This window comes from Leucoraja erinacea, chromosome 11 (genome assembly GCF_028641065.1).
Source record: "Leucoraja erinacea ecotype New England chromosome 11, Leri_hhj_1, whole genome shotgun sequence".
Classification (NCBI taxonomy): Eukaryota; Metazoa; Chordata; class Chondrichthyes; order Rajiformes; family Rajidae; genus Leucoraja; species Leucoraja erinaceus.
Window position 1 is genome coordinate 14243204 of NC_073387.1, and position 25666 is coordinate 14268869.

Genomic DNA, 25666 nt, shown 5'->3' on the forward strand with positions numbered 1-25666 from the left:
GAGGGAAAGCAAGAGCTATTAGAAGTTAGTCCTTGCTTTCCCTCTCCATCCCCTCCCCCTTCCCAGTTCTGCCACCAGTCTTACTGTCTCGGACTACGTTCTAACTCTGTTCCGCCCACTCCCATGACATCACTGAAGAAGAGTCTCAACCTGAAACGTCGCTCATTTCTTCCCTCTAGAGATGCTGCCTGTCCAAAAAGTTGGACACACTTGGATTGTTTTCTCTAGAACACCAGATGTTGAGGAGAGACTTGGTTGAAGTATATAAAATTATGAGAGGCATAGATTGACAGTCAGAACCTTTTCCCAGGGTGGGAAAAATCCGCTACTAAAGGGCATAGATTTGTGGTGAGACGGGTAAAGTTTAAAGGTGCTGTGCAGGGGAGGTATTCTTATACATGGTGATGGGTGCCTGAAACCCACTGGTGGTGGTGGAGGCAGACATGATAGTGGCGTTTAAGAGCCTTTTGAGTAGGCACATGGACATGGATTATGTGCAGGCAGATAAGAGTTTGAGTTGACATGTTTGACACAGACATTGTGGGGCGAAGGGCCTATTCCAGCGCTGTACTGTTTTTTGTTCTACGTTTGGGAAGGAAGTTTGACTGTTAATGTGTTCTTTAATAAGATATTATTTAATCTATTGTAATTCCATGGAATATGGAAGACAGTTCAAAATTGTTTCATCTGTAGTTCAAAGTGTTTTGTATCAGTGTTAGACATTTGGATGATAAACATGTCAGTTAAGAGCTGGTGCAAGTAATTGAACGTATTTTTAAGAGGTCGAGTCCTGACTCATTTTATCTGCCTGCTACTCTTGTCCATGTGTTTCAAGGAGCCAATGATAGGAAAAATATGGTCGAAGCAGTTATAGTTTGGTGTGGATTCTACTGCTCGGGGTTCAGGTTATGACACCTAACTTATATGAAGTAAACTATTGGCATTGTCAATTATTTTCCATCATCATTGTGTGTCCATTGGTAGGAGCCTAGGTAGTTACTGAAACTTTTATTTTTCTTCCCTGTACATTATTTTGATTCCATTAATGGAGGAACCTTCCAGTTTCTTTATTTTCAATTTCTAAGTCGGCCAAAAAAATCCTATCAGAGGAAAAATGGCAATTCTGATAATAGTTTTATTAGTCTCTATTTGTGGGTGAGATTTTGGTGGCTCATTTTTGTTATAGGGTACTAACTGAGCGATTAATTCACCATCAGGTGGATGAGATACAAGGATATTTTGTTTTGTAAAAGACTTGTACCTTTTTGCAATTTCTCCTTTTGGTTTGATTTCTTCTGACAGCAGAGTTGCAGAAATACTTAGTGCTTTTTTAAGGAGATGTTACTCATGGTTTACAAGAATCTTTGTGTGAGAAAGCAAGCAAGTCCCGTGTGGGAAAGCAAGCAAGAATGAGAATGCAGTACATGTTCAGGTGTAGATTGCATGTAGTAATTTAATTAAGAGTGTGAATACATTTCTCAATGCTGCATTTAAATTAATTTAATTTCTAATTATTTGATAGAAAAACTGTTGGTTTTGTGGACAAACTTTTTGATGCTTTAAGCACAAAGAACTACGTTCAACGACCAGAACAGCTTGTCCAGGAGACATTGAAGCAGGACATGCAGCCTATGTGGCAAGAGAGGGAGGACAAAAAAGAAGTGAGTAACCTGCCTTTGAGTTCATTCCTGTAGTCGTGTGACCCTTTGTGTCAGTAATGACTTTCAGGAGAAAGATCTTTAGTTTAAAAACAACCTTGCCAGTGCTATCCATGTCTTAGGACTGTTGTTGCTCAACTTGTTTCAAAAAATGTTTAAAAAAATCATTGGAAAATGTTCATAAAATTCATAATTCAAGGCTTTTATAACCTGGAGACTATTTAGTTATTTCACCATGGGTTCAAGTAGAATTTGTGCCACATGTTTCTCCAAGGTTTTGGTTAATCCTTGAGTTGTAACTTAATATTAGGGATTATGACTGACTAGGTTTTTTTTTTAAAGCTGCAAGGTGCTGCTTTATAGATGATGGGGACTGCAGATTGAAGAACAGCGCATAGCTGGAATATATAGTCATATTTTGTTCGGAAATAAGCAGGTTTAGAAACTTAATTGATGGTGGACAGACAGAAATACTTTGTACGACTGTTACCATGTGAAATTGTATCTTAAATAAAATATTAAAACTCAGCTAGTTATTTTAAATGGGGAAAAAAATCTACTCTGGTGTTTACCCTTTTAATCATTTGAACTTTAACACTTCTCAACCACACATTGGTGGGAAACATAATTAAAATTGAGCCAGTTTTCTTGGACCTGCAGATACCCGAATAAATTTTAATTATACCAACTGACAAATTTAGGGTATTGATAAAAGCTTAAAACAGAATTGAATGCCCATGAAGTCAGTCAAATTTTGTAATGAATGCTAAGTTTTCCTGTCAAGTTTGTGTTGTCAGAGTCACAATGACAAGTCTCAATGTGGTGTGAATTGGGATTATTTATGTGCCGTCATATGAATTTTTCCATTAATTTTAAGGGCGATAAATGAGTTGCATCGAGTTTTCTGCCTACATTTTTATGACATTGTGACTGTAATAAACGTCTGGGTTTACTTTTTTTTTGTCCATTACTTCCTGTTATTTTAGGTTCCCCTGTATGATGAGGACCAAGATGGTAAAAAACCTTTATTAAAGAAAAGCCACAGTCCTTTTAAACCCCTTTTAGGACCTATTGATACAAGGTATGAAACATGACTAATTATTAACTGAAAATGTGTGCTTAAAGTTGAGTTTGACTTCTGTTTGCACACTGATTTGTGTCATGCCAAGGTTACGTGCTTAAGGTTCATTTTAATGTGAAGAATATGGAATCAATTCAAAAGTTTGCTGTTTTAGTTGTTTTAATAAATGTAGCCGCAGGAAAAATGAGCCTTTGTTACTCATACAGCATTAGCAAAGCTGCGAGCTGTAGCTCAAGAAGGATTGCTTTGTTGCCATTGCCGAATATGTATTGTATTTAAGATCCTATATTACTATGTATACTGGTAACCACATCTTTTTACTTTCAGTGTGATTTTCTTACTCTCATTGTTATATTTTGAAAAGCATTAAGAAAGCGATGAAGGATCTCATTAGGCATGAGATTTGCATGGATTGAGTTTTGGTTAATTGCTAGTAAACAATTAATCAAAAATCAATCACTTTATGGAAATTGGCATGTAACATGTCAGGCAGCCTGGAAATGGGCCTTTTAATCACATGAAACTGCACCTGTCATCATGCGCCCATTTATACTAATCCCATTTTATTCTCCCCACTTTCCCATCAATTCGCCAACCTCTCGCCAACATCACCAACCTCTCACCCAGCTTCTATCAGTGGTCAATTAATCTACTCCATGTCCTTGAGATATTGTAAGTCTGAACACTTGAAGGAAATCTGTGCGTTCACTGGAACAACATGCAAACGATGGAATCAACAGCCATGGAGAGAATATATAAACTCTTAACAGACAGCACCCATTGTCAGGATCGAACCCAGATCTCTGGCGCTGTAAGCCAGCAGTTCTACCACTGCGTCACCATGACACCCCTGTGTTTCAGTTGCTTCCAAAAGCATCCCGTGTGTTCATTTAATATTTGTAAATCACTGTTTTTTGATTTTTATACCTGTGCTCTCAAACACTTTTTCTTCAACATTGCCATTTAGTGCTAAAATTTGGATTTTTATAAGGATATTAATCCACAGGGGTATAAATTTATTAAAGGATAAAATAATTTTTCAGAGCCCGTGACGAGAAAAAGCGCGAAGAACGACGGCGCAGAGACTTTGAGAGATACCCCCATTCTAGAGATCTTTATCGAGATCGATATGACCGTCGTAGGGGTAGGAGTTATAGCCACAGTCCATTGAAGACCAAAAGTCGAAGTCGTAGTCGCAGTCGGGACCGGAATAGAGTACTTGGCCGCAGCAATAGCACAAGTAGGGGTAAGTGAGCAGGTCTATAAACCTTGTTTTTTCTGTTTTTGTCCAGATATCTGTGACTCCACAGATTAGTGTTAAACTGAGTTATTTTGTCAATCTAAAGTCAATTTGACTCAAACACTTGTAGCTGTTGAAATCGATTATTTATTCAGCTGAGACTAGTCTATGAACATTCCAACACAAAGCTGATTCCAGAGAGGAGTAACTTTGATCATGTCATTTATATAGGTATTAGACATTTCAGATCCAGAGGGTATGACAAGCTAGTAACCAATCATCTGTGTCCTTCTGGTGATTTACAACATCAGGTACATGATCCCCCTTCCCTGGCCTCATTACAACCTTTGTTTGCCTGTGGTGTAACTTTGCTTTAGAATTATTTTATTTCAATACAGCAAAACCCCAGTGGGCCCAATTATCAAAGAACACTCCTCAAAATATAAGATACATATGTAATACAATGATCACACAAGACATACACACTTCGCATACCAAGAAGAAAGATATTTCTATAAATCTAAACAATTTCTATAAGTCTAATGTTTACATTCCTACTAAGACAATACATTTCATAATTTGTTTTACTACAATGTTACACAGTTTAAAATACTATTGCCTATGTCTTTAAAACATTAATGATATAAGTTTGCTGAATTACAGTTTCTAAGTTCAAAACACGCATCTCCCAACCAAGCATGCATGGGTCGTAAATCTGTCAACTTAGTTTGGTGCCAGGATACAGCTCAATTCTAATTTGCAGCCCCTTTTCCTCCTATCTCTGGGAGCTGTATTTCCAATCTCTCTACCAGGCCATTTACAAATATTACAGAACAAAGTGTAAATTCACAACTCAGACCATTACATCTGAATTACATCTGCTTCTTCGACTTTCTATAAACAAATCCATCAATCAAATTATCTTCCTCTCCTAAGCATCTACTCCCCTTCACATACATCCTATCCCTTATCACAATCTCATTATAATCTAACATAGCCAAGGCTAACTACAGGGTCTATTATCTCTCAGCTTTGAATTCTGTCTCACTCTGCATAAACCTCACAGCTTAACAGCCATAGAGGAAAGAGCAGTTTACCTCTGGCCTAAGAAGAGGCTCCTATTCAGCTATCCATTCTTCAACACACAGTCATATCAAATACAATTTCCTCCAGCGATACAATTGCCTCAAAGCAATAAACTAAGCTATGCAGGTTTAGGTTAACCGGTTCTATGTCTTGACTCATCCTTCCCTGTGTGTGTGTATGCATCAATGCAGTTTATTTCGTCAGGAAAACCTTAAGCTTTTCTTTTGCAAATTATCCAACTTTTATCCGAGTCATTATCCGAGCGGTTCTATTTATATCATATTTCCTCATTAGCTTTTATATTTTCAATAATAGGAAGGCTATATTGTGGGTAGTATTTATTATTAGTATTGAATGATCACTGTCATGAACCTCTTTTTTATAGGAGAGAAATCAGGCAGAAATTGTCAGGAACAAAGGAGGTAATAACAGAATAGGTGACCCGAGTAGACAGAAAGAGTGATCTGTATATTTTGGTGTCATATACAATGGAATATAATTTATTCACATAATTTCCCCATGCCACCCCAGCCAAAAAATATATGCTGTACTTACCAATTCCCAATTTGTCGACTACTCCACTAGCCATAGCCTGCCTTCTTGAAAAAATAATATTTATATGGAACATAGAACAGTACAGCACGGAGAAACCAAGCCCTTTGGCCCACCGTTTGCAGTGGAACACGATGTCTAACTGAACTGATCCCATCTGCCTGCACATGATCCACATTCCTCTATTCCTTGCACTTTCATGTGCCTGTCTAAAATCTGCTTGAATAGCACTATTGTATCTGCCTCCACCACCACCCCTGGCAATATGTCCAGGCCCCCGCCGCCCTCTGTGTAAACAGAAACGTGCCCTGTACATCTCCATTAAACTTTCTCCCTCTCATCTTATAGCTATGCCTGGAAATCTCCACCCTGGAAAAAGGTTCTGGCTATCTACCATATCTATGCCTGTTATCATTTTATATACTTCTATCAAGTCTCCCCTCAACTTCCGTTGTTCCAGGGAAAACAATCCAAGTCTATCCAACCTCTTCTTATAGCTGAAACCCATTAATCCAGGCAGCATTCTGGTAAACCACCTCCAAAGTTTCCTTATCTTTCCTGTAAAGGGGCAACCAGAACAGCATGCGTTGTACCAAATGTGGCCTAACCAAAGGCCTACAGAGCTGCATCATAGATTTCCTGACTGTTGTATTCAATGCTTCTAGTAATGAAGGCAAGCTTACCATATGCCTTCTTTAGCAGCCTATCTACTTGTGTTGTCACCTGTAGTGAGCTATAAACTTGGGCTCCAAGACCCTTCTGCACATCAATGTTGCCAAGGGTCATGCCATTAAATGTATGCTCTCTCCTTACATTTAACCTCCCAGAGTGCAACACCTCGTGCTTGGATTAAACTCTATCTGTCCATTTCTGCAGCTGATCTTTATCTTGCTGTTCCTTCTGACAGCCCTTCTCATTATTTGCAACACTTCCAATTTTGGTGTCATAAGCAAACTTCCCTACCATTCATCTACTTTTATGTCTAGGTCATTTGTATATATCACAAACAGCAGAGGTTTCAACACAGAACCCTGCAGAACTCCACTGTTCACAGACATCCAGCCAGAATATCTACTTTCTACGACAGCCCTCTGTCGTCTATTAATAAGTCATTGTGAATCCCGTACATCATCGTTCTATCATTGTTTACTGTTTCACTCCACACTAGTATATAAAACCAATTCCATGTGCTCTTTCTTTTGTAAAATGACCTCAAATGTGGAAGTTGAAATATACCATAATTCTTCAGTAAAGGCTCTTCAGTAAATTCGTCAAACCTGATTTTTCTGAAGTTTCATCTTATCTCAAATCAAATGTATTAATTTTCTACTAAACTGTTAATATAGGTCCCTTCATTTTTTTTCCAACTACTTGTGAAGCCAACAAATCAGTTGTTCCAGGTTTTCTCTTTCTCTCAAATAATGTTGTCATATTTTACTACCCTCCAATGTGCAGGAACCATTTAAAATCTCTAAAATTTTGGAAGATGATACTATCTCAATGGTCTTCCAACATTTTGGGATAAAGACCAACAGTTGTTTGGGATTTATCGGGCCATAAACTTCACTTGCTGTATTTTATTAATAATACTAAATGTGTGTATTTCCTTTGTGGCACTGGAGCCTTCTATAAACACAGACACAGATTTCCTCTCTTTTATTCTCCATTTCTAAATTCTATCTCTCTCTGCCCCCTGCATTTGTCTCACCAGTCATTTCCCATTTGCATGCAAAAAAAAAGCTTAGATAATCTCTGTTATTAATTTACTCTCACACTTTCTGTATCAACGACTTTGTCACTTTTCGTTGAATTGAAAAATGCTACTGCTCCTGAGGCTCATTATTTCTGGAAACTTTACGAGACTTTTTATATTTAATACATCTTTAATTTTTTGTATTTTCCATGGTTGAGTTGCACAGTAAATTTGATGGCCTTTGGGGAGTGTTGTAGAACAGAGACCTAAAGTGCAGGTACATAGTTCTATGAAAATGGTGCCACAAATAGAAGGGTGGTGAAGAAGGCATTGGGAACACTTGCCTTCATTGATCATGGTAATGAGTACATGAGTCAGGATGTTATGTTACCACTGTGCAAGGCCTTGCCAAGACCACATTTGGACACCATCTATACTTCTGGTTACCCTTTTATAGGAAATATGTCATTTAATTGGGAACAGTGCAAAAAGGATTTCCAAGAATATGGCAAAGGTGGAGTGAATAGGTTACTGGTCTTAGATTTCTCTGTATAGAAGTATTGTGTTCATAGATGAACACCACTCATTTTTTACATAGAAGTGCTTTATGAATCAAGTTTATGAATTTTAGTTTTATTACTGGGTTTTTAAATGGGGCTGGATTGTATGCATCTTGGGAAATTAAATGTATTCTAAGTGTACAGGGGCCAGCTTTAAACATTTTTCTTGTGCCCATTATAACGACATAATTTTAAATAATTTGACAATTTTTAGTTTCGAGATACAGCACAGAAACAAGTGCTTCGGTCAACCATGCCTGTACCGACCAACGATCACACTGTATGCCAGCACTATCCTATACACTACGAACGATTAACAATTTTTACCGAAGCCAGGTACAAACCTGTATGTCTTCCGAGTGTGGGAGGAATCCGGAGCTCCCGGGGAAAACCTACGTGATCATGGGGAGAACGTACAAACTCCATACAGACAACACCCATAGTCAGGATTGAACCCAGGTTTCTGGTGCTGTAAGGCATCAACTCTACTGCAATGCCGATAATATTGAGTGCAGGAATTTATCTCTACTTCAACCGTATATCTAACTGACTGCCAATGAATGGAAGAGCAAGTTATAAAATATCTAAGTAGGTGATTAAATATTCCTTTTCAGAAGCAAAATAGTACTCAAAAATTGCATTTTACTTGATCACGAATGTGTGCTCAACATATTGGAACGATTGGAGCTAAGTATTCTCTGCTGCACCTGTCGTTGTTTTCCACAGTTGGATTCATGCTGATAATTGACTCCGTGGGGTATTGTAGGTTAGAAATAGTTGCAGACTTTGCTATTCCTGGTAACAATTGACGCTCATATCTCCATAACTTTTACGAGGTATCTAAGAAGTCTTGTAGGTCAGGTTAAATACTGGATCCTTGCTTTTAACAGATAAACCAGCATAACTCCCATTATTATGTTCTTTAATCATTGGACTGCTTAGCTGTGACAAGTCCTGCTACAAATGAAAATTCTTGTGATATTTAGAGACTTGGAGCAGTACACAGTGCAAGCAGTAGCACAGTCCCTCTGGATTCAGATCGTGTCTTTAGGTCTCTGTTGCTTAAAACTGTAAGCTATACTTGCAAAAGCGTTTTTATTTGTCAGCAAGGGCACCAGGTGGTATATTCCATTAGAAAATGTATGCCTTTGTGAGAGAATAATGAAAACTAGTGAATAAACAATAATGAACCTAAACTGTTGTTTATTAAGACTTCAAAGTTTTTCTTCAGGTACGGGAAAAAAATGTAAATCAGCATTTAAAAAAAAAAGACGGCAAGATAACCATCTTATTGTTGTAAGAGGTATCACTAGGTCTAAATTTACAGATAAAAGTAATCTATCAAGAATAATTCATGTGACAGGTACAGGTTTCAATTTATTGTCATGTGAATTTTGCTGACCTGCTTATGTAAGAAGGGCATTTATGCAAGGCTGTTGGCAATTCATTATTTTATGTAAATGCTTCCAGAATGCCAGATTAAAGAGCAAAATTGACATGAGCAAAATATGGACTGTCTTCAACCTTTTGGAAGACTGACATGATTTTAGGAGACCAATTAACGATTGCAAATATTGATTTCATGGATATGAAATTCAAATACTGAAGCTCTTTCGGAGAACAATTTGGCAAGCATCCAAGATCATTTTGGGACTGATTTTTATTTTTAAAATTATTTAATTTGAAAAACTTTTTAAATTAACAGATCAACATAAGGAGAGATCAAAATTTGAATTGGAAAGAAATGAGGCCACGGAGAATATGTATGTTCCCAGTTGTACATCAGTAAGCAGTTCAACTGAGCAGTATTTTGTTGGAGGGCCCCCTGCTCCGAGTGCAGTAACGGTGGTAGCTCCTGTCCACCATCCTGACAACACTACTGAGAGCTGGTCTAATTTCTATAACAACCACACGGGTTCAAACTCCTTCGGTAGAAATGCAGCTCCAAAACGCCGGTGCAGAGACTATGATGGTAAGTGATGTGTACTATTTTTCATGTTTATTACTGCAAAAATGTTTGCACTATAATTTAATGTCCTTTTCATTTTGACAGTGAATACTGCGCTGATGGTTTGGACTAAAACTCGTTATAAATCAGGCAGATTAATGGCTGTAAAGTAAGAATTTTAGTTTAGAGATGCAGTGTGGAAACGGAGTCCGCGCTGACCAGCAATCCCTGCACACTTACACCATCCTACACACACTAGGGACAATTTACAATGATACCAAGCCAATTATCTTATAAACCTGTACGTCTTTAGAGTGTGGGCGAAAACTGGAGAAAACCCACGCAGGTCACTGGGAGAACGTACAGACAAGCACCTGTAGTCAGGATCGGACCCGGGTCTTTGGCGCTGTAAGGCAGCAACTCTACCGCTGCGCCACCATGCAGCCCCGGTTGACAGGTGATGTAACATGAAATTTGGCAATAACTTAAGGACAAAAGTCAAATATATTACCTAGTACTAAACTGAATTCAAATGTTCTTCAAGTGGAAAAATGGCTATTTCTAATTTGTAATTGTTTAATCAGTCTTTTAATTCCTTTGACAGATGAAAATATTTGAGTCATTTCAAAAATTAGTGAGCTGAATATCAGCTGAACTATTATTGGTCTACAGTTCCATTTTAAAACTAAATTAATTATTATGCACTAACTTTTTCTGAAGGTCATTAGGCAATCATGTACAGTCAGGGTGACCTGTGAATAAGTGCAATATCACGACTGCATTTTTACTTTCTGGAGTGAGAAGCATACATTTTGAATGTGATGTGTTGAACTATTTTTCTTGTTGTCAGAAAAAGGTTTCTGTATGCGTGGTGATCTCTGCCTCTTCGATCATGGTAATGACCCATTAATAGTGGAAGACGTCACTCTTCCAGGGATGATTCCATTTCCGCCACCACCTCCGGGGTTGCCTCCGCCAGGCCATCAGTTGCCTCCGCCCGGACATCATTTGCCTCCACCTCTACCAGGTCTGCCTCCAAGCCTGAGGTTACCTCCTGTACCACCACCTGGACAGCCACCTCCTCCTGGTATCCATTCTGTATCTGGTAAGATCAATGTTCCATTTCTGAGTTGTAAACAAATTTCAGCAAATCATTTGCTCGTATTTGGTGAACCTTGGTTAAGTCTGTATTTTCGGATGCCGGTAAATCAATAAGATGTTCATTTCATGTATTTTGTGTGTGTAAAATAATACTTCTGTTAAACAACATTACATTCAAGTTATGAAATCATATTTACTTTGCTATGTAGAGAATTACGAAACACAGAAATGTGGAATTGATGCTTATTGTTTAGTTGTTTATTTGGACTTTTCAGAGAATGTTTGTAGAAAAAGGGGTCTCTTTGGAAATTAAATGCCGTGTCGTGTGAATCTGCTTGTCAGTACTCTTAATGGGCCTGTCCCACTTAGGCGATTTTTTTCAGCGACTGTCACAGTCGTAGCGGGTCGCTGAAAAACTGGCGGCTGGACCCCCCTACAACAATGTCTACAACAACCTACCACCTAGTTGACGTCAAGCTACTGACAACCGGTGACCCATTAGGAGATCCACCTACGTCCACCAGCCACAAGCTATGACAAGGTACAACCCTGTCGGCGACATCTTAAGACAATTCAGTCGCCAGTTGACGTGGATTGACGTAGGTAGTCACCAATGGAATTCACTGAAGTTAGCACCGGCGACAACCTACGTCATCCTGGCAACAACCTACGGCAGCACCTACGTCAGGAGAGGTCAAGCTATGCTCATTGGCGTCAAGCCGACTGTTGCCAAAAAATTTTGAACATTTCAAAATCCAGTGGTGACCAGAAAAACGCTAGGATTCTTTGGGCGATTGAGGAGACTACTCACGACCATACAGACAACACCCCGGCGAACATGTGGCGACAGCCTAGTCGCCTAAAAAAATCGCCTAAGATGGACAGGGGCATAAGTTTTTATGAACCAAGCTATGGAAGACAACTTTCCAATGGTTTGTTTAATGTTTTCGGTTGACTTAAGGACCCTTGTGTAATACAATCTTGTCATTAATACTGGTATACTAAAATAGATTTAATGATGTGAGAACTGGGATTACTATTTTGAAAAATACCTAATGTACAAGCATTGAGAATTGATTTTGTCAAGTATAGAGTTAATGGTTGATTTAACATTGCATGATAACTAATGTTAATGTTGTTGCATACAATTGGGGGAAAAACAAAGAAAAATTGATATGGATGGTTACATAGGGCTATGTCAGGCAGAGGCAGCATCCCAGAAGTATTTTCTTGAATTGCTGTGATTTGTTATGTTGAACAGTACAATGATCAGTCAGTTCCACCTTCAGGCAAAAGCTTTTTAATGTTGGTAAATATTGTTCTAAGTGCCGTGAGTAGCTTTATTATAGCACCTCATCTATGAGTCAAAATTGGAATTTAAAAAAAAATGCTGAATATCCTCCACAGGTTTGGTGACGTCTCTGGAGAAAAAAAGAACGTTTAACATTTCAGTCAATACATTTTTCACTGGAATTACAGGTTAGAGATGCAGGTGGAGAGAGTAATAAAAGGGCTTTCTGTAAAAGGGTAAAATTAGGGAGGCATTAAATGGCAAAAAGGATGATGCAAGGTGAAAAAGTGGGCGATGAGAGGAAAAGTGAAGAGATAAATGATCAGTGGATGTGAATGGGAATTTCAAAATCTGTGTTCACTGTCCTTTTGGGTCATGAATAGAGAGCCCCCTGACATGCATTTGAAGAACCATAGAGGTGCACATCTCTTTAACCTGATTAACATGAATTCCTTAGCCATGTGCTGAAAATGAGAAATAAAACATGAAATACTGGAAACGTTCAGTACGTGGCAGTGTGTGTGGAACAAGAAATAGTTAACTTTTCAAGTTTGTAACCTTTCATCAGATCTGAGCAAAAAAACAAGGAGGAAAAAAAAGTAATACAATTTGATCTATTTCGGGTTGAGCTACGAAGTAAAGGCAGAAAATAGCATATGCGAAAAGTGTACACCCTCCTATGCTCTTCGGCTCTGGTCATAGTATTGGGCAGCAGATATGTCAGAGTTAAGGAAGCATTTATGTTAATACCGTAACAAGAATGTTTAATCTTCAAATGGATTTGGCATAGTACATGAAAGATATAAAGGGTAAGGTAATGGAATATATTCAAATTATGGAGACTGAAGAAGGCTTCCGAACTGAAATATCGCCTATCCATGTTCTCCTGGGATGCTGCCTGACCTGTTGAGTTACTTTAGCATTTTGTGTCTTTCTTTGGAATATAATCAAGCTGGTTTTATTGAGCAATGAGTTGATTTTACTTCAAATCTGTTATTACAAGACAACGCAGGGTTAGTTAGCTATGTCATGGGAAAGGAACCATTGGATGAAGAATGAACATAATAGAAAGTTCTGAAAATTATTTAGGTACAGAAAAAGGTTCTTGGATCTGATCAGGAACCTCTATTGTTTTGAAGATTGAATTGACCAAAGTAAATTGAGAAAGAACATTAAAATATACAATAGTAAATCTGGTTAGTAAATATTTAAAGTAGCAATTCAGAATGACTGACAAATGTACAAAGAAAATACCCATCATTTGCGACTGGAGCCATTTAACACCATCACCAATGTTGTATAAAATCATGAGAGAAATAGATCGGTTAGATGCACAGAGTCTCTTGCCCATAGGCGAATCGAGGACCAGAGGACATAGGTTTAAGGTGAAGGGGAAAAGATTTAATAGGAATCTGAGGATTCCATTTTCACTCAAATGGTAGTGGGTGTATGGAACAAGCTGCCAGAGGAGGGAGTTGAGGCAGGGACTATACCAACATTTACGAACTAGTTAGATGGGTACATGGATAGAACAGGTTTGGAGGGATATGGACCAAATGTGAGCAGGTGGGACTAGTGTAGCTGGGACATGTGTGGGCAAGTTGGGTCACAGGGCCTGTTTCCACACTTTATCACTCAATGACACTGACCAGGGAAAATAAAAATAACACATTTGTAGATAATCGTAGTACGATTTACAGCACGGAATTAGGCTATTTGGCCCATTATGTTTCCAACCTTTCTGTACCAAAACAGCAGCTCACGAGTTCTACCACTTGATCCCTTTTCCATGGTCTTGCAAAATTTTCTTGAAATGTTTATTTGATTTCCTCAAAGGCTAAAATGGAACTTAAGGCCATCACATCAATATGCAATGCATTTGTGATTTGTGTCACATGCTGTATTAAATGAAATGAAATTCCTCATGTTGAAACGAGAAACTACAGATGCTGGTTTACAAAAGAAGACACAAAGTGCTTGAGTAATTCAGCAGGTCAGGCAGCATTTCTGGAGAACATGAATAGGTGACAAAGTGCAGAAACAAGAAACTGTAGATGTTGGTTATAAAACTTTGCTGTTTATTTGAAAGTAAGATTGATCTGGATCACAGAAGCCAGTGGAGGCCAATTCACTGGATGTTTTCAAGAGAGTTAGATGTAGCTCTTGGGGCAACGGAATCAAGTGATATGGGGAAAATGCAGGAACGGGGTACTGATTTTGGATGATCAGCCATGATCATATTGAATGGCGGTGCTGCCTCGAAGGGCCGAATGGCCTACTCCTGCACCTATTTTTCTATGTTTCTATGAATTCTTGGTGAATTGAGGAATTGTGGTCAGTAAGGTTCGAGCATCGGGTATTATCTTGATATGCAGTGAAGGCGGCTTTATAAACCTGACTGCTGATGTTCCTTTTTTTTTAATGTTCTTTGGTGTTGCATTGGAAGATGCAATAGAACTATGCTACATGGTTGTACACAGATGCAAACCTAACAATGAATTGAATTATAAAGAAAACTGGGTTTTTTGTAAATTGTTTCAAACATTTTTGGAGGCATGTTTCTATCCGAATAGATTGAAATTTGCCGACTGTCAAAATCATGTGCAGAGTGAAGAGTGCACACACTAAGACTGTGTTGGGGAAAAACGACTACTTCAAATGGGCTAAGCTGCATAATATTCCCTCTGTTGCCATTTAATTTATCCTAGTGACTTGGGAATATGAAAAACAACATAAAGGAGTACAAAATGAGTCCAATTTGCTGCTTATGCTTGGCCTCTCATCCTAGCCCCATGGCTGTGCTGTTCCTTTTGCAGCCTACATTCTATAGCCTTGGATTAAAAGAGGGTGAAAGTTGCAAACAGCCTCGGGTAGCCTGTACTCTGTGCCTTACTGAGGACCTTTTGCCACTTATTCTGTTATTAAATACATTAGATAATCAGAGGCATTTACAAGCAATTGAAGTTGATTTGGATAATTATTAAAAGTGATAAATTTGTTTAAATACAAATAGAGAATCTCACATGACTTTAAATGTATGGGGCAGCAATGGCTCGCTCTCGTTAGCATAAGGGAGTAACGGAATGTTCCAGACTTCAGAGGGTCAATCTAGGGGTTGAGCAAGAGAAGGGTCAAAAAAACACCTTCCCTGCTGTTGCAACCTGACCTGCTGAATTGCTTTTGGATGCATCTACAGCTAGATGGTGGTACCACCTGAATACTAAGTCGTAGTCTTGCACAAGAAATATCAGTAGAGTTGATTGTTCTCAGTTTTGTTAGTAAGGGTGCACAACCTTTATCCGCAGAACAAAGGGGAACTAAATCCCCACCAGAAGAAGAGGGTAATTGCGCGGGAGGGTTAAATTGACAATATGCTGAATAGCGACATGGTCTTGCTGGGAAGAAAGCAGTAGATTGTCGCTCCCTTCAGTTTCACCCCACCTAACACCCCTCTGCTTCCCGGCCATGTGTGTGACCCCTTCCCTCCCCTCTCCAGCTCCCCGCTCATTGCACCGGCCCGTACTGTCTTCACTTCGCGATGACAGCGGCACAGTGCCATGTCCAACGGACGCCGGCTCCTTTAGGGAACAACGACCCCCCAGGGCTCATAAAAGAGATCAGGGTATATTGCCCAGGGGGTTCCAATTGACAGAAGAACACCTGCCCGTATGGGCAGAAGCTGATGGTGTGCAAGAATGACGTCTTGTGCTTGGGGTGGCGCAGCTATAATTGTCGCTCACTGTCCCCATAGCACCCCTCGGGGAGCGGATTCCCTCCCCTCAGGGGAGGAACTGTAGATGGAGAACTAATTTATACCGAAGATTGACACAATACACTGGAGTAATTCAGCGGATCAGGCAGCATCTCTGGAGAAAAGAATAGGTGACATTTTGGGACTGAACTCTTCTTCAGAAGGAGTCTGAAGAAGGGTTCCGATCCGAAACATCACCTATTCCTTTTCTGCAGAGATGCTACCTAACCTGCTGAATTATTGCAACATTTTGTGTTTATCTACAGGTAGATGGTGGTACCACTCTCTATTATACTAAGTAGTAGTCTTGTGCACAAGAAATATCAGTAGATGTGCTCAGTTTGGAAGGGTTCATAACTGCTTCTGTTCTCAGCTTCTTGTTAGTATAGTGGTTAGCATCTCCGCACTTTGTGAGCTAGACCAAGGCTCAATTCCTTGATGGACATCTTTCTCAGTCTAAGCATGACTAGCCAGATCAAAAACCATTGAACAAATGTAAAGATCCTTTAAGAAAATTGCAATTGAAGAGTCTGGCATTGGAGGTCAAAGTTTCAGAATTCATATAGACTAGTGGTTGAGGGGAAATTCCCACATGGTATAAGTCTTCTGCAAATCTCTACCCAAAATACTAAGGAAACTCACTTCATCCAAAAGAATTAGTGCCAAATTTCTGGATATTAAGTGAAACGATTTGATGTCAAATCACCCATGATCTTGATGAATGACAGAGCAGACATGACATTAAAAAATGGCCCAATTGTGGTCCAGTTTCTTATAAACTGATCTTTCAAAGAATGTCAGATGGAGTTTGAGACGAAAACAATTTTAACTTTAATTCAAAAAAGATTAACTGTTGAATTTCATGTAGTGAATGTACGTCATATACTTTAATTATTTTGCCTTGTATGTAAAGCCACTCCATTCTTACACTTGCACATGAAGCGTTAGCAACCTGGCTGTAAGATATTGGTGTGAGTGGGGTTAAAGTGGTGAAGTTGAAAATAATTTAAATAGAGCACAATATACTAAATAAGTTGATGTATGTTTCTGCTTTGTATTATCCATTTCCATATTAATGATTTGAAAGCCATGATTTGTGGTGGAGCTGGTAGAGCTGCAGCCTCACAGTGCCTAGAGACCCGGGTTCAATCTTGACCACAGGTGTCGCCTGTGTAAAGTGGGCAAATTCTCCATTTGATAGATTGGGTTTACTATGGGTGCTCCGGTTTCCTCACAACCCAAAGACGTGTGGGGATTGTAGGTTAATTGGCCTCTAAAATTCCCCCGACTATGTTGGGAGTGGATAAGAAAGTGGGATAATATAGAACGAGTGTGAAGGAGTGATCGATGGTCGGTGTGGACTCAGTGGACCGATGGGTCTGTTTCCTTGCTGTATCTCCAAACTAAAATTTGTTCTGTGTTATCTTTATAGGACCACGTCCAATCTCAAAAAGCAGTATAGATGGCATTGAAATCTCTGGGAACACTACAGTACCCAATTTGCCGCCACCTGGATTACGGCCCCCACCTTTACCACAGTATCCACCATATGCAACTTCAGAATGTAAGTGCCTTGCATTTATAAACTCCAGGATGATAGTAATTATTATTTTGTATGCTTTGATGAAGTTATAACCAGCAATGTTGGTGTTTAAAGTTATACAGCTTTCTTGCTGGATACAAACCCTCCTTTACTGCTTGCATTATTTTTTATCATAATGATACGCTTCCATAAAATAAAAAAAGTGCTAGAAATTAGAGGCCAGCCAACTCTTGTGGCAGAGTTAATGTATCGGGTTAATCATTTTTCAAGCTGATGGAAGATTTCTTGTGCTGCTCTTCCCATCGGTGCTGCCAGGTCTTTTGACCATCTCCAGATATTTTTGCTTTATATTTCAATTTTCCAGCAGTGTTTTATATTGTATGCTTGTCCTTTATTACTGATGTTTTAAATTCTTTATTGGTTTGTTATGATTATGGCTATTGATACTTTGGTTGTGTGTAGGTAAGTTAAATGAATCATAAGTTGAATTTTCATCATGACACTACCAGAATCAGGATATTTCAATTAAGTTGTATTATACATAGTATTGTTCAAATCAGAAACTGAAGTGAGTTAATCTATGAAAACATCTTCTTAGATGTTTTAAATCTAATAAAAAGGAACCGCAGATGCTGGTTTATACCAAAGATGCATCTTTAGATGTTTTCTTGCAATTGAACATGGCATGCTTCTCATTTAGCTTTTTGGGGGGTTTTGAGGTGGCTGATATAGATGTAGAACTGAAGACTATTCTACAAATGGGGCAGGAGTTGTTTGTTGGGGCAGGCAGCTGGGTACTTCAGATGTGCACTCCTGTAATTAGCACAGGACTTGCTTATACTCTTTGCTCTCTTGAGGTTCTTCATTGTGCAAAACGTCAATAATCTGCCATTCTATTATCCTGATATTTTGGTTTGTGACAGTGCTTCCTGAGAACTTTTGCTGCTGTGTAATGTATTTAAAAAAAAAACAGATAAAAGTCCCGAGTTTGCTGGTTAAGAGTTTTATTGTGCTAGCTCGAATGTTCTTTCTCCACTTTGAGCAGTCATGGGCGAGGAGTTCCCGAGAGTCAGTAGGAATATTGCATTTATTTCAAGGAGGCCTTGAGAATATAATGAATTATTTAATCTATCTTCCCGGAAATCTCTGTGTGATAGGACTATATATTTTTGGAGTCTAGTAAGTCAGGCAAGTGAATAATGTGGCATGGCCAACAGAGCTGTCTGAGTCGAGTGAGAGTTAAGAATGTTTTATTGGCATATGCCCCTTAAAGGGAAATTCTTACCTGCAGCACATAATCTGAGGGTCCAGGGTTCAAGTTCCTGTTCGGGCGCCAATGGAGAGAAGGCAGATACAGGATACTGAGTTGGATGATCAGCCATGATCATATTGAATGGTGTTGCAGGCTCGAAGGGCCGAATGGCCTACTCCTGCACCTATTTTCTATGTTTCTAATAGATATGCAAACAAAGCACTCAGAGGCTATAATAATCAAGAAAAAATTCAACATATAAAAACAAACACACAATCTAGTGCAGTATATTGTATTATTAACAATATAGTGTGCATTTAAAGTGCAGCAATAACAATGTAGGGCCCCAGCACTGGTGATGTTAACCTGGGAGTCGCTACTGACATTGGTTTGCTTTCTATATAGTTCAAGTCACAGAGCAAATGGGAGGGCTGGGATCACATAAATCATACATTTTATAGCAGGCTTGAAGTCTTGAACTTCAAACACATTCTTCCACATTCAACCAAAGGTTGTTCTGGCTCATTGAACATAATGGAGAATTTCATCATCATTTTCTGCCTTCACTGACAGGTGACACCCAAGATGTAGGACGTGCTCTATGCTTTCCAGGGTCTCAACATGAACATTTATTGTTGGAGGGAAGCAGGGCGACAGGTTTGTAGAGGGCTTTAGTCATTGGATATTGAGGGCAACACCAATCTTGTTTCAGTGAAAGTCAGCGATGGGTTAGAGCCTGGCCTTTAAGCATGCTCTAATGCATGCATTGTGTGCATGCTGCAACCTAACCAAACTAGTCGGTGACCATTATACAATTAATGGCTGCAGAGTTTATTCTTTTAGTTGTACCTGAAAGACATATAGCCTGTTATTCTCTAAAGTAAATTCAGACACCATGCAAACACCAATATGCAGATCCTTTGGTTGGGGGTGGGGTGAGGCAATAAATGTCAAACTCTATTTTATAGCCGATTTAGTTATATTAAAATGTTGAAAAGCTGCAACTGGTCCTTGTATTTATCTAATGTCTTTGAAGTAATATCCCAAGAGCCTCCAGAGAAGCATTATCAAACAACCACTGTCTCAAGAATTATTTTCTTTTGAGTGATCAGGCATTGAAAGCCTATCTCAAACTCCTTCATTTCTAAAGGCACGAGCAGGCCATTTGAACGTGCAATCGCATGTTACAGAAGTTTTCCGACCGTTGTTGAGCTGGACTTCTTGGATCTGTAATACATTGATAGTGGGAAAAGAAAACAATGTGTTTATAAATCAGTGTGTTATTTGAATTTGAGAGGAGCTTGATGGTGGTTTACTCTGGGTGGCAGCGTTCATGGGCGTGGAAAATTTGGTACAGGAAACAATGGTAAATTGTAGCAGTAACTGTGCACTTATGAAGGAAGTTGATGTTGGATTGCGGTTAAATCAAATTGGTTTCAATGTTAGGATTTTGTTGAACTCTTAAATGTTTATTTGTTTTTTGTTGTAGTTCATTGATTTGACCTGTGACACTGAAATTAACTGGATAGCTTTCTCAGTTTGGGGGCAATAAAGATGGAGAAAGAATGCAGAGTGTTAAGGGCCTGTCCCTTTTAGGTGACTGCCGGCGACTAGACTTGTCGCAGCTTGTCTTCTCCTGATGTAGGTGTTGTCATAGGTTGTCGCCAGGTGACGTAGGTTGTCGCTGGTGCTGACCGGTGAATTCCATTGTCGTAGTCGCCTAAAAAATCGCCTAAGAGGGACAGGCCCTTCAAAAAAAACACTCAACAACCTTTCTGTACTACTTTCCAACCTGCACCTCACCACTGCCATTATGCTGGACTTGGGAAATAAGGTGCAGGTGACAGAGAATTTAATTACATTTTGTTTTGAATTTATTTCTTTGTCAGTATTTTATGTCTGTAATGATGGTGAATCTGTTGGTGCTTTCTGTCATTACTTTATAAAATTGCCAGCAACTTTTGGCATCCATATGGAAGCATTTAAATATCTAAACTACCCTGCTTTTTATTCTTTTAATAATGGCCGAGGCTAAATAGTTCTGTTTTTTTTCTGGAGAAATTATAGTGCATAAAAGGTAGAATTTGATTTCAAATTAGTTATTTGATGGAATCTGAACAAAATTATGGATTAACATGAACTTTAAATATTTATGAACAACATCTGCTGCAACAAAAAAATGTAAATAATGCATCTTGTTCAGGCAGAAGTGTCTGGAGTTTTTAAATCACGTACAAGATAGGAATCCTGCTAATATTTATTGGCAGTATTCTAGCCCTGAGAAATTACTTTTTTCACCCAATATCACATTGTGCAAAAATAATATTTAAAATGATCTTTGCAGCTCCTCCTTTAAGCCCTAATAGTTTGGTTTAACTGATCTTATTTTTTATCTTCACTATTTGTGAGATCTCTTTATTTCATTGCCGTCATAGGTTTTCCATAGGTATCCTTATAGGTTCCACAGTTGTTCTACGACAGCATTTGTCCAACAATACAGAACTTTGCCACACATGGCCTACACTGTAAAGCCACTTCCATCTTTATTAAAATACGTTACTTTTAACGAGGCTTCCACCATCAAAGTCCCTTTGGTGAGCAAGATAATTTGATTTGCTGCACTTGTCCTGTTGTGACAGGGAGCGGTTGGAGGTTGGGCACCCAATAATGAATGGGTTGCTTTCTGACTCCAAAATCTTTGTCATTTAAGTAATGTTAGGAAAGTGATTGGATTCTCTCAATTTCCCTGGATTAGGGTATCTCCAACGGTATTCTTGAACACTTGGCACAATCCTCACTCAAACAGTGATTAAGTTTAAATTGTAATCCTAAGAGCCAGCCAATATTGTAAAATTCTTCACTAAACAGCCCTGCCTCTGACTAGCTCACTGTACTTCAATTTGTACCAAAATGGATTGCAGCATCTATGCCCAGTTTCTTCAGTAGGACCAGCTTGATTGGCAATTTCCGCAATCAACAAGTTCAAAGATCAACCAACTGCTAGTTTCCCTCCCATCATGACTTTGAACCATGTTGCTGCTGCTACTTAATTGTTGTTGGGTCAAATTCCTGGTATGCACACTGTGCCTGAGAAAGGACCTTCACAAGATTTGCAATAGTTCAGTAAACAGACACATTGGGCACACTGGCATTTATTAACTATATTCATTTAATACATAAAAGATAAAAAATGAGCATTCTATCTGACCTGGAAAGAAGGTTAATGCTCAACTAAATCTAAAAATAGGTTTAGAGTTTGTCTTAAATCTTTTCACTTGCAATATCCAAGCTACTATTTTTAGAACTTCAACAGAATTCTTAAATTAGAAATTGCTGAGTTAATGTTTAGTCATTATAATTTTCATTCTCACAGCAAGCATGTCAATTTGTATTTTAATTTCTCCAAGTTTTTTTAAAATTGTATTTGTAACAACCTGGTACAGTTTTGCTATATTCCTTACTTCAGTTCACTATGCATTTGTTAAAGATTAATGAAGTGCTTCTGTTTCAGATAACTATGAGCCTGATGGTTATAATCCTGAGGCTCCCAGTATTACCGGTGGTGCAAGACCTCCCTATCGACACTACATCCCACGCGTTCAGACGGAGCGTCCTAATTTGATTGGATTAACGTCCAGCACCATGGATAGTCCTCAACGAGGTAAATGTTTGCCTGGTACAAACTTTAAGAATGTTACCTATTCATACATTTGTTTTTTGCCAAGGGCTGGTGGTTCAGAATTCAAAATGAGAATTAACATTTACACCCAGTGTTATTCATGAAAGTTTCTATGAACCTTCTCAATCCTTAGCTTTTGTGTTATTAAATTTACAAGCTTTACAACAATATAGTCATAACATTTTTGGTTTCTAATGGATTAACAACAAATCTAATGTTAAAATAATTACACATGATATTCTCATAAAGGCAGCTTTTGAGCATGCATATTATGTGAATTATTCTTTACATGTTAAGTACGTTCTTAATTGATGAAATAGGCTACGATTTTCTTGGTTCCTAAAGAGGATGGAGTTTTAAACAAAAAACAGTTATCGCCCCTCATCTAAATGGACAGTAAATCTGAATAACTCTTACATATTGAAGTGTTTGTGCCTAAAATGTGTGCCTGTAATAAAAATAATGATATAATTCAATATTCTGCACTGAAGGAAATTACAAATCACTAAATCCAGCAGGGTTAAACATGAATCATTGGGTTATATATTTTAGTGATCTGTCATTGGATTTAGAATTATATTTCGTTGTTATATTTTTACGGGCGTATACACCTTGCAAGAGGGCGAGGGAATTTTTTTCCTGCTCAACAATTTATTGGAGCATGAAAATAAAATTAAAGTGTTGTAGGTGCTTACTATTGAAATTTTATTGCCTGAGCTAATGTTCGTTTTTGACAGGCATACTGAACACCCAATAAGCGAGTTCGGTATTCCGTAAAATGCAAGGAATCATGGGATTTGTCAAAGGTCATTCGTGATAAAGAAAAAGCAAACTAAGCGCTGGCTGTATAAACTGCATAAATTGTTAGCTATTCTACCAATGAATTAATCTAGAATTCTGCTAACTCAATAGCAGACAGGCGTCCCTCCCCCCACCCCCTCTCCCTCCCTCCCTCTCTCTTTTTATCGACATTTGATAGGGTAATTGATACCCCGTTAATTACCATGTAGGAAGGAACTGCAGATGCTGGTTTAACACCATAGGTAGACACAATGTGCTGAGTTACTGCAGCATTTTGTGTGTATTCCCGTTGACTGGTGCTCGGCTTTTGCCAACAGCGGTGGGGTTCACCGACAGCCACTGGACAAGGCGAGAGATGCAGCTGACGGTTCCCAGCCCGTCGGGGAACGGGTTCCACGGGTGATGGAGCAGAGTTGAGCTGGAGTTAGCGGTTCTTCTCCGCGCTGGCTGTAAACCTGGGGCCGCCACGGCTCCGGGCCGGTGTCCCGCCAGTCCAGGGTCACCCCGGACAGGGATGGGACACTCGGGAGGGGACGAGGACGGTAGCGAGACTCAGCTCACAAATCTGCCTCCTGAGGTTATGCAGGAGAGGGATGCGTGGTTCGCTCCTGTATAATAACCCTGTATAACCCGGGAGGGCTGCCCGAGTGAGAATGGAACCCATACACCCAGACTGAGGGGCACCGGATCGTGATTCATCTGTTGGGACAGTGGAGAATAGGAGGCAGGGTGGACAGAAAGACAGACACAGACAGAGAGATAGAGGGTTCCTCTCCATGCAAATGTTGTTATTATACCTGCCTTAGTAACTTCCCCACCGCCCACTGTGAAAAAAGTTGAACCTCTGGTTCTTATTACATTTTTCCCCTGACATCTTAGCCCCCAAGTTCTTTTTGGTCCAAGACAACTTTCCTTCCTTCCTTCAACCCCCACCTGTTCCTGTGTCCACCCTTCCTGCGCCCTCCGATGACTTGTGTTTACCTAGTTAGATTAATTTGGTTTAGGGACACAGCACAGAAAAAGGCCCTTGGTTCTGGTTTGTACCCTAAGGCCTTTCTCTTCCTGTGAATAGTCCCCACCACTTCCTCCCAAACTCCAGTGTTAATGCCGAGAAATTGTCCCTTTCATGCACGTTTTTGTCACATGCAGTTTGTGCACATTAGATTGTCACTGCTGAGATTTCTGCATGGACCAGTGGAGAGGGGAGAAATAGTGTTGCTTACTCCAGTAGCAATTCACAGCGCTTGCAGCGCCGGAGACCCAGGTTCGATCCTGACAACGGATACTGTAGTCGGGTCTGTATACACACAGCAGCTCTTGTTTATCTCGAGTGACCTATGACCTGGGCATGCGCAGTTGAAATACCGAACACACTTATTCCAAAGAACAAAAATACTTGTGTTTTCTTTAACTTAAGAGGATTTGTTTTTGATCTTAAAGGGAAATCATTTTTAATTTATTCAGGATAAATCATTCCATGCAGATTTCAGTGTTAATTATTTATTCGACATTTTATTCTTAAAGACTGCTTTCTTGAATTTGGCCTGAAATAAATTGCAGTAATTTGCCCAAGAACATCATACGATGGAGATAGATATAAAGGGATGGGACTGGTACTCTGTTGTACATCAGTTCCTTATTGAAAATTTTCTGTTGAGAAACAAATCTGCTCAATGTTTCATCCTCTTCACATGCTCACTGGAGGCCACTGCAGTGTGGATAAGATAGTCGGCCACCACCTTACAGATTGCGTGTTTGTCAAGAAAGTCTGGAAAGGGATACAGTGGTCTTTGTTGAGATTTGTGTCTCCAACTGATTCTAGGCAAAAATGTGTAGCTCAGCACTGTGCTTCACTGGCTATTCCCAGGGATGTAAACTGAGAGTACCATCGACTGCTGCTGGAAGATAATCTATTCTGTGAAAGTGGCACTTTGCCCTGCCCAAAACCTGTTTGTCTTCTAATGCAGAGAGTTGACCATAAAGGAATGCTGCCAACCTCTGTGTTGAGCAAAGATCCTATAGCAAGCAAGATAGATCACTCGATGAAAAATAAGCAGTACGGTCATGGGCAAATTCATGGGTAATTTTCGGCCCCATTTCGGTAACCGGCTTCCATCTCCGCACCAAAGATCTCATAGCAAAGGTAACTAATGCGGAGACGGAAGCCGGTTACGGAAACATCCTCGTAAAAATAAAAGTTCTTTGGTAAAAATCTTCTCCCCATTTTCAGAATTATAATTTATTAACACAAACTGTTCCCCCGCAACGTTGATTACACTGCGGGTCGGGTCGGGTTACTGAAATGGATGAAAAAAAGGCCCACGTTCCGCCCCGTTGCGTATTACACGTAAGCCCATTGCATTTAGAAGGAGTGGTCTATAGGATCTTTGGTGTTGAGGGCCGCGGTAAAGCTTGGTGGTAGTTGCACTT

General features: G+C 39.3%; 1 protein-coding gene across 6 annotated transcripts in view; it reads left to right on the forward strand.

Moving 5' to 3' along the window:
• Positions 1-25666, forward strand: part of rbm27 (RNA binding motif protein 27) — a 101381-nt gene that overhangs the window by 26157 nt on the left and 49558 nt on the right. For 4 of the 6 annotated variants that reach the window (XM_055642686.1, XM_055642688.1, XM_055642692.1 and 1 more), the window contains exons 3-10: positions 1525-1661; positions 2645-2739; positions 3783-3985; positions 9576-9842; positions 10669-10923; positions 17394-17525; positions 19330-19413; positions 22268-22417. In XM_055642686.1, the coding sequence (XP_055498661.1) occupies positions 1525-1661; positions 2645-2739; positions 3783-3985; positions 9576-9842; positions 10669-10923; positions 17394-17525; positions 19330-19413; positions 22268-22417 (1323 nt within the window). The remainder of the gene's footprint in view (positions 1-1524; positions 1662-2644; positions 2740-3782; positions 3986-9575; positions 9843-10668; positions 10924-17393; positions 17526-19329; positions 19414-22267; positions 22418-25666) is intronic. The other 2 variants (XM_055642690.1, XM_055642689.1) reach the window with 2 other exon arrangements.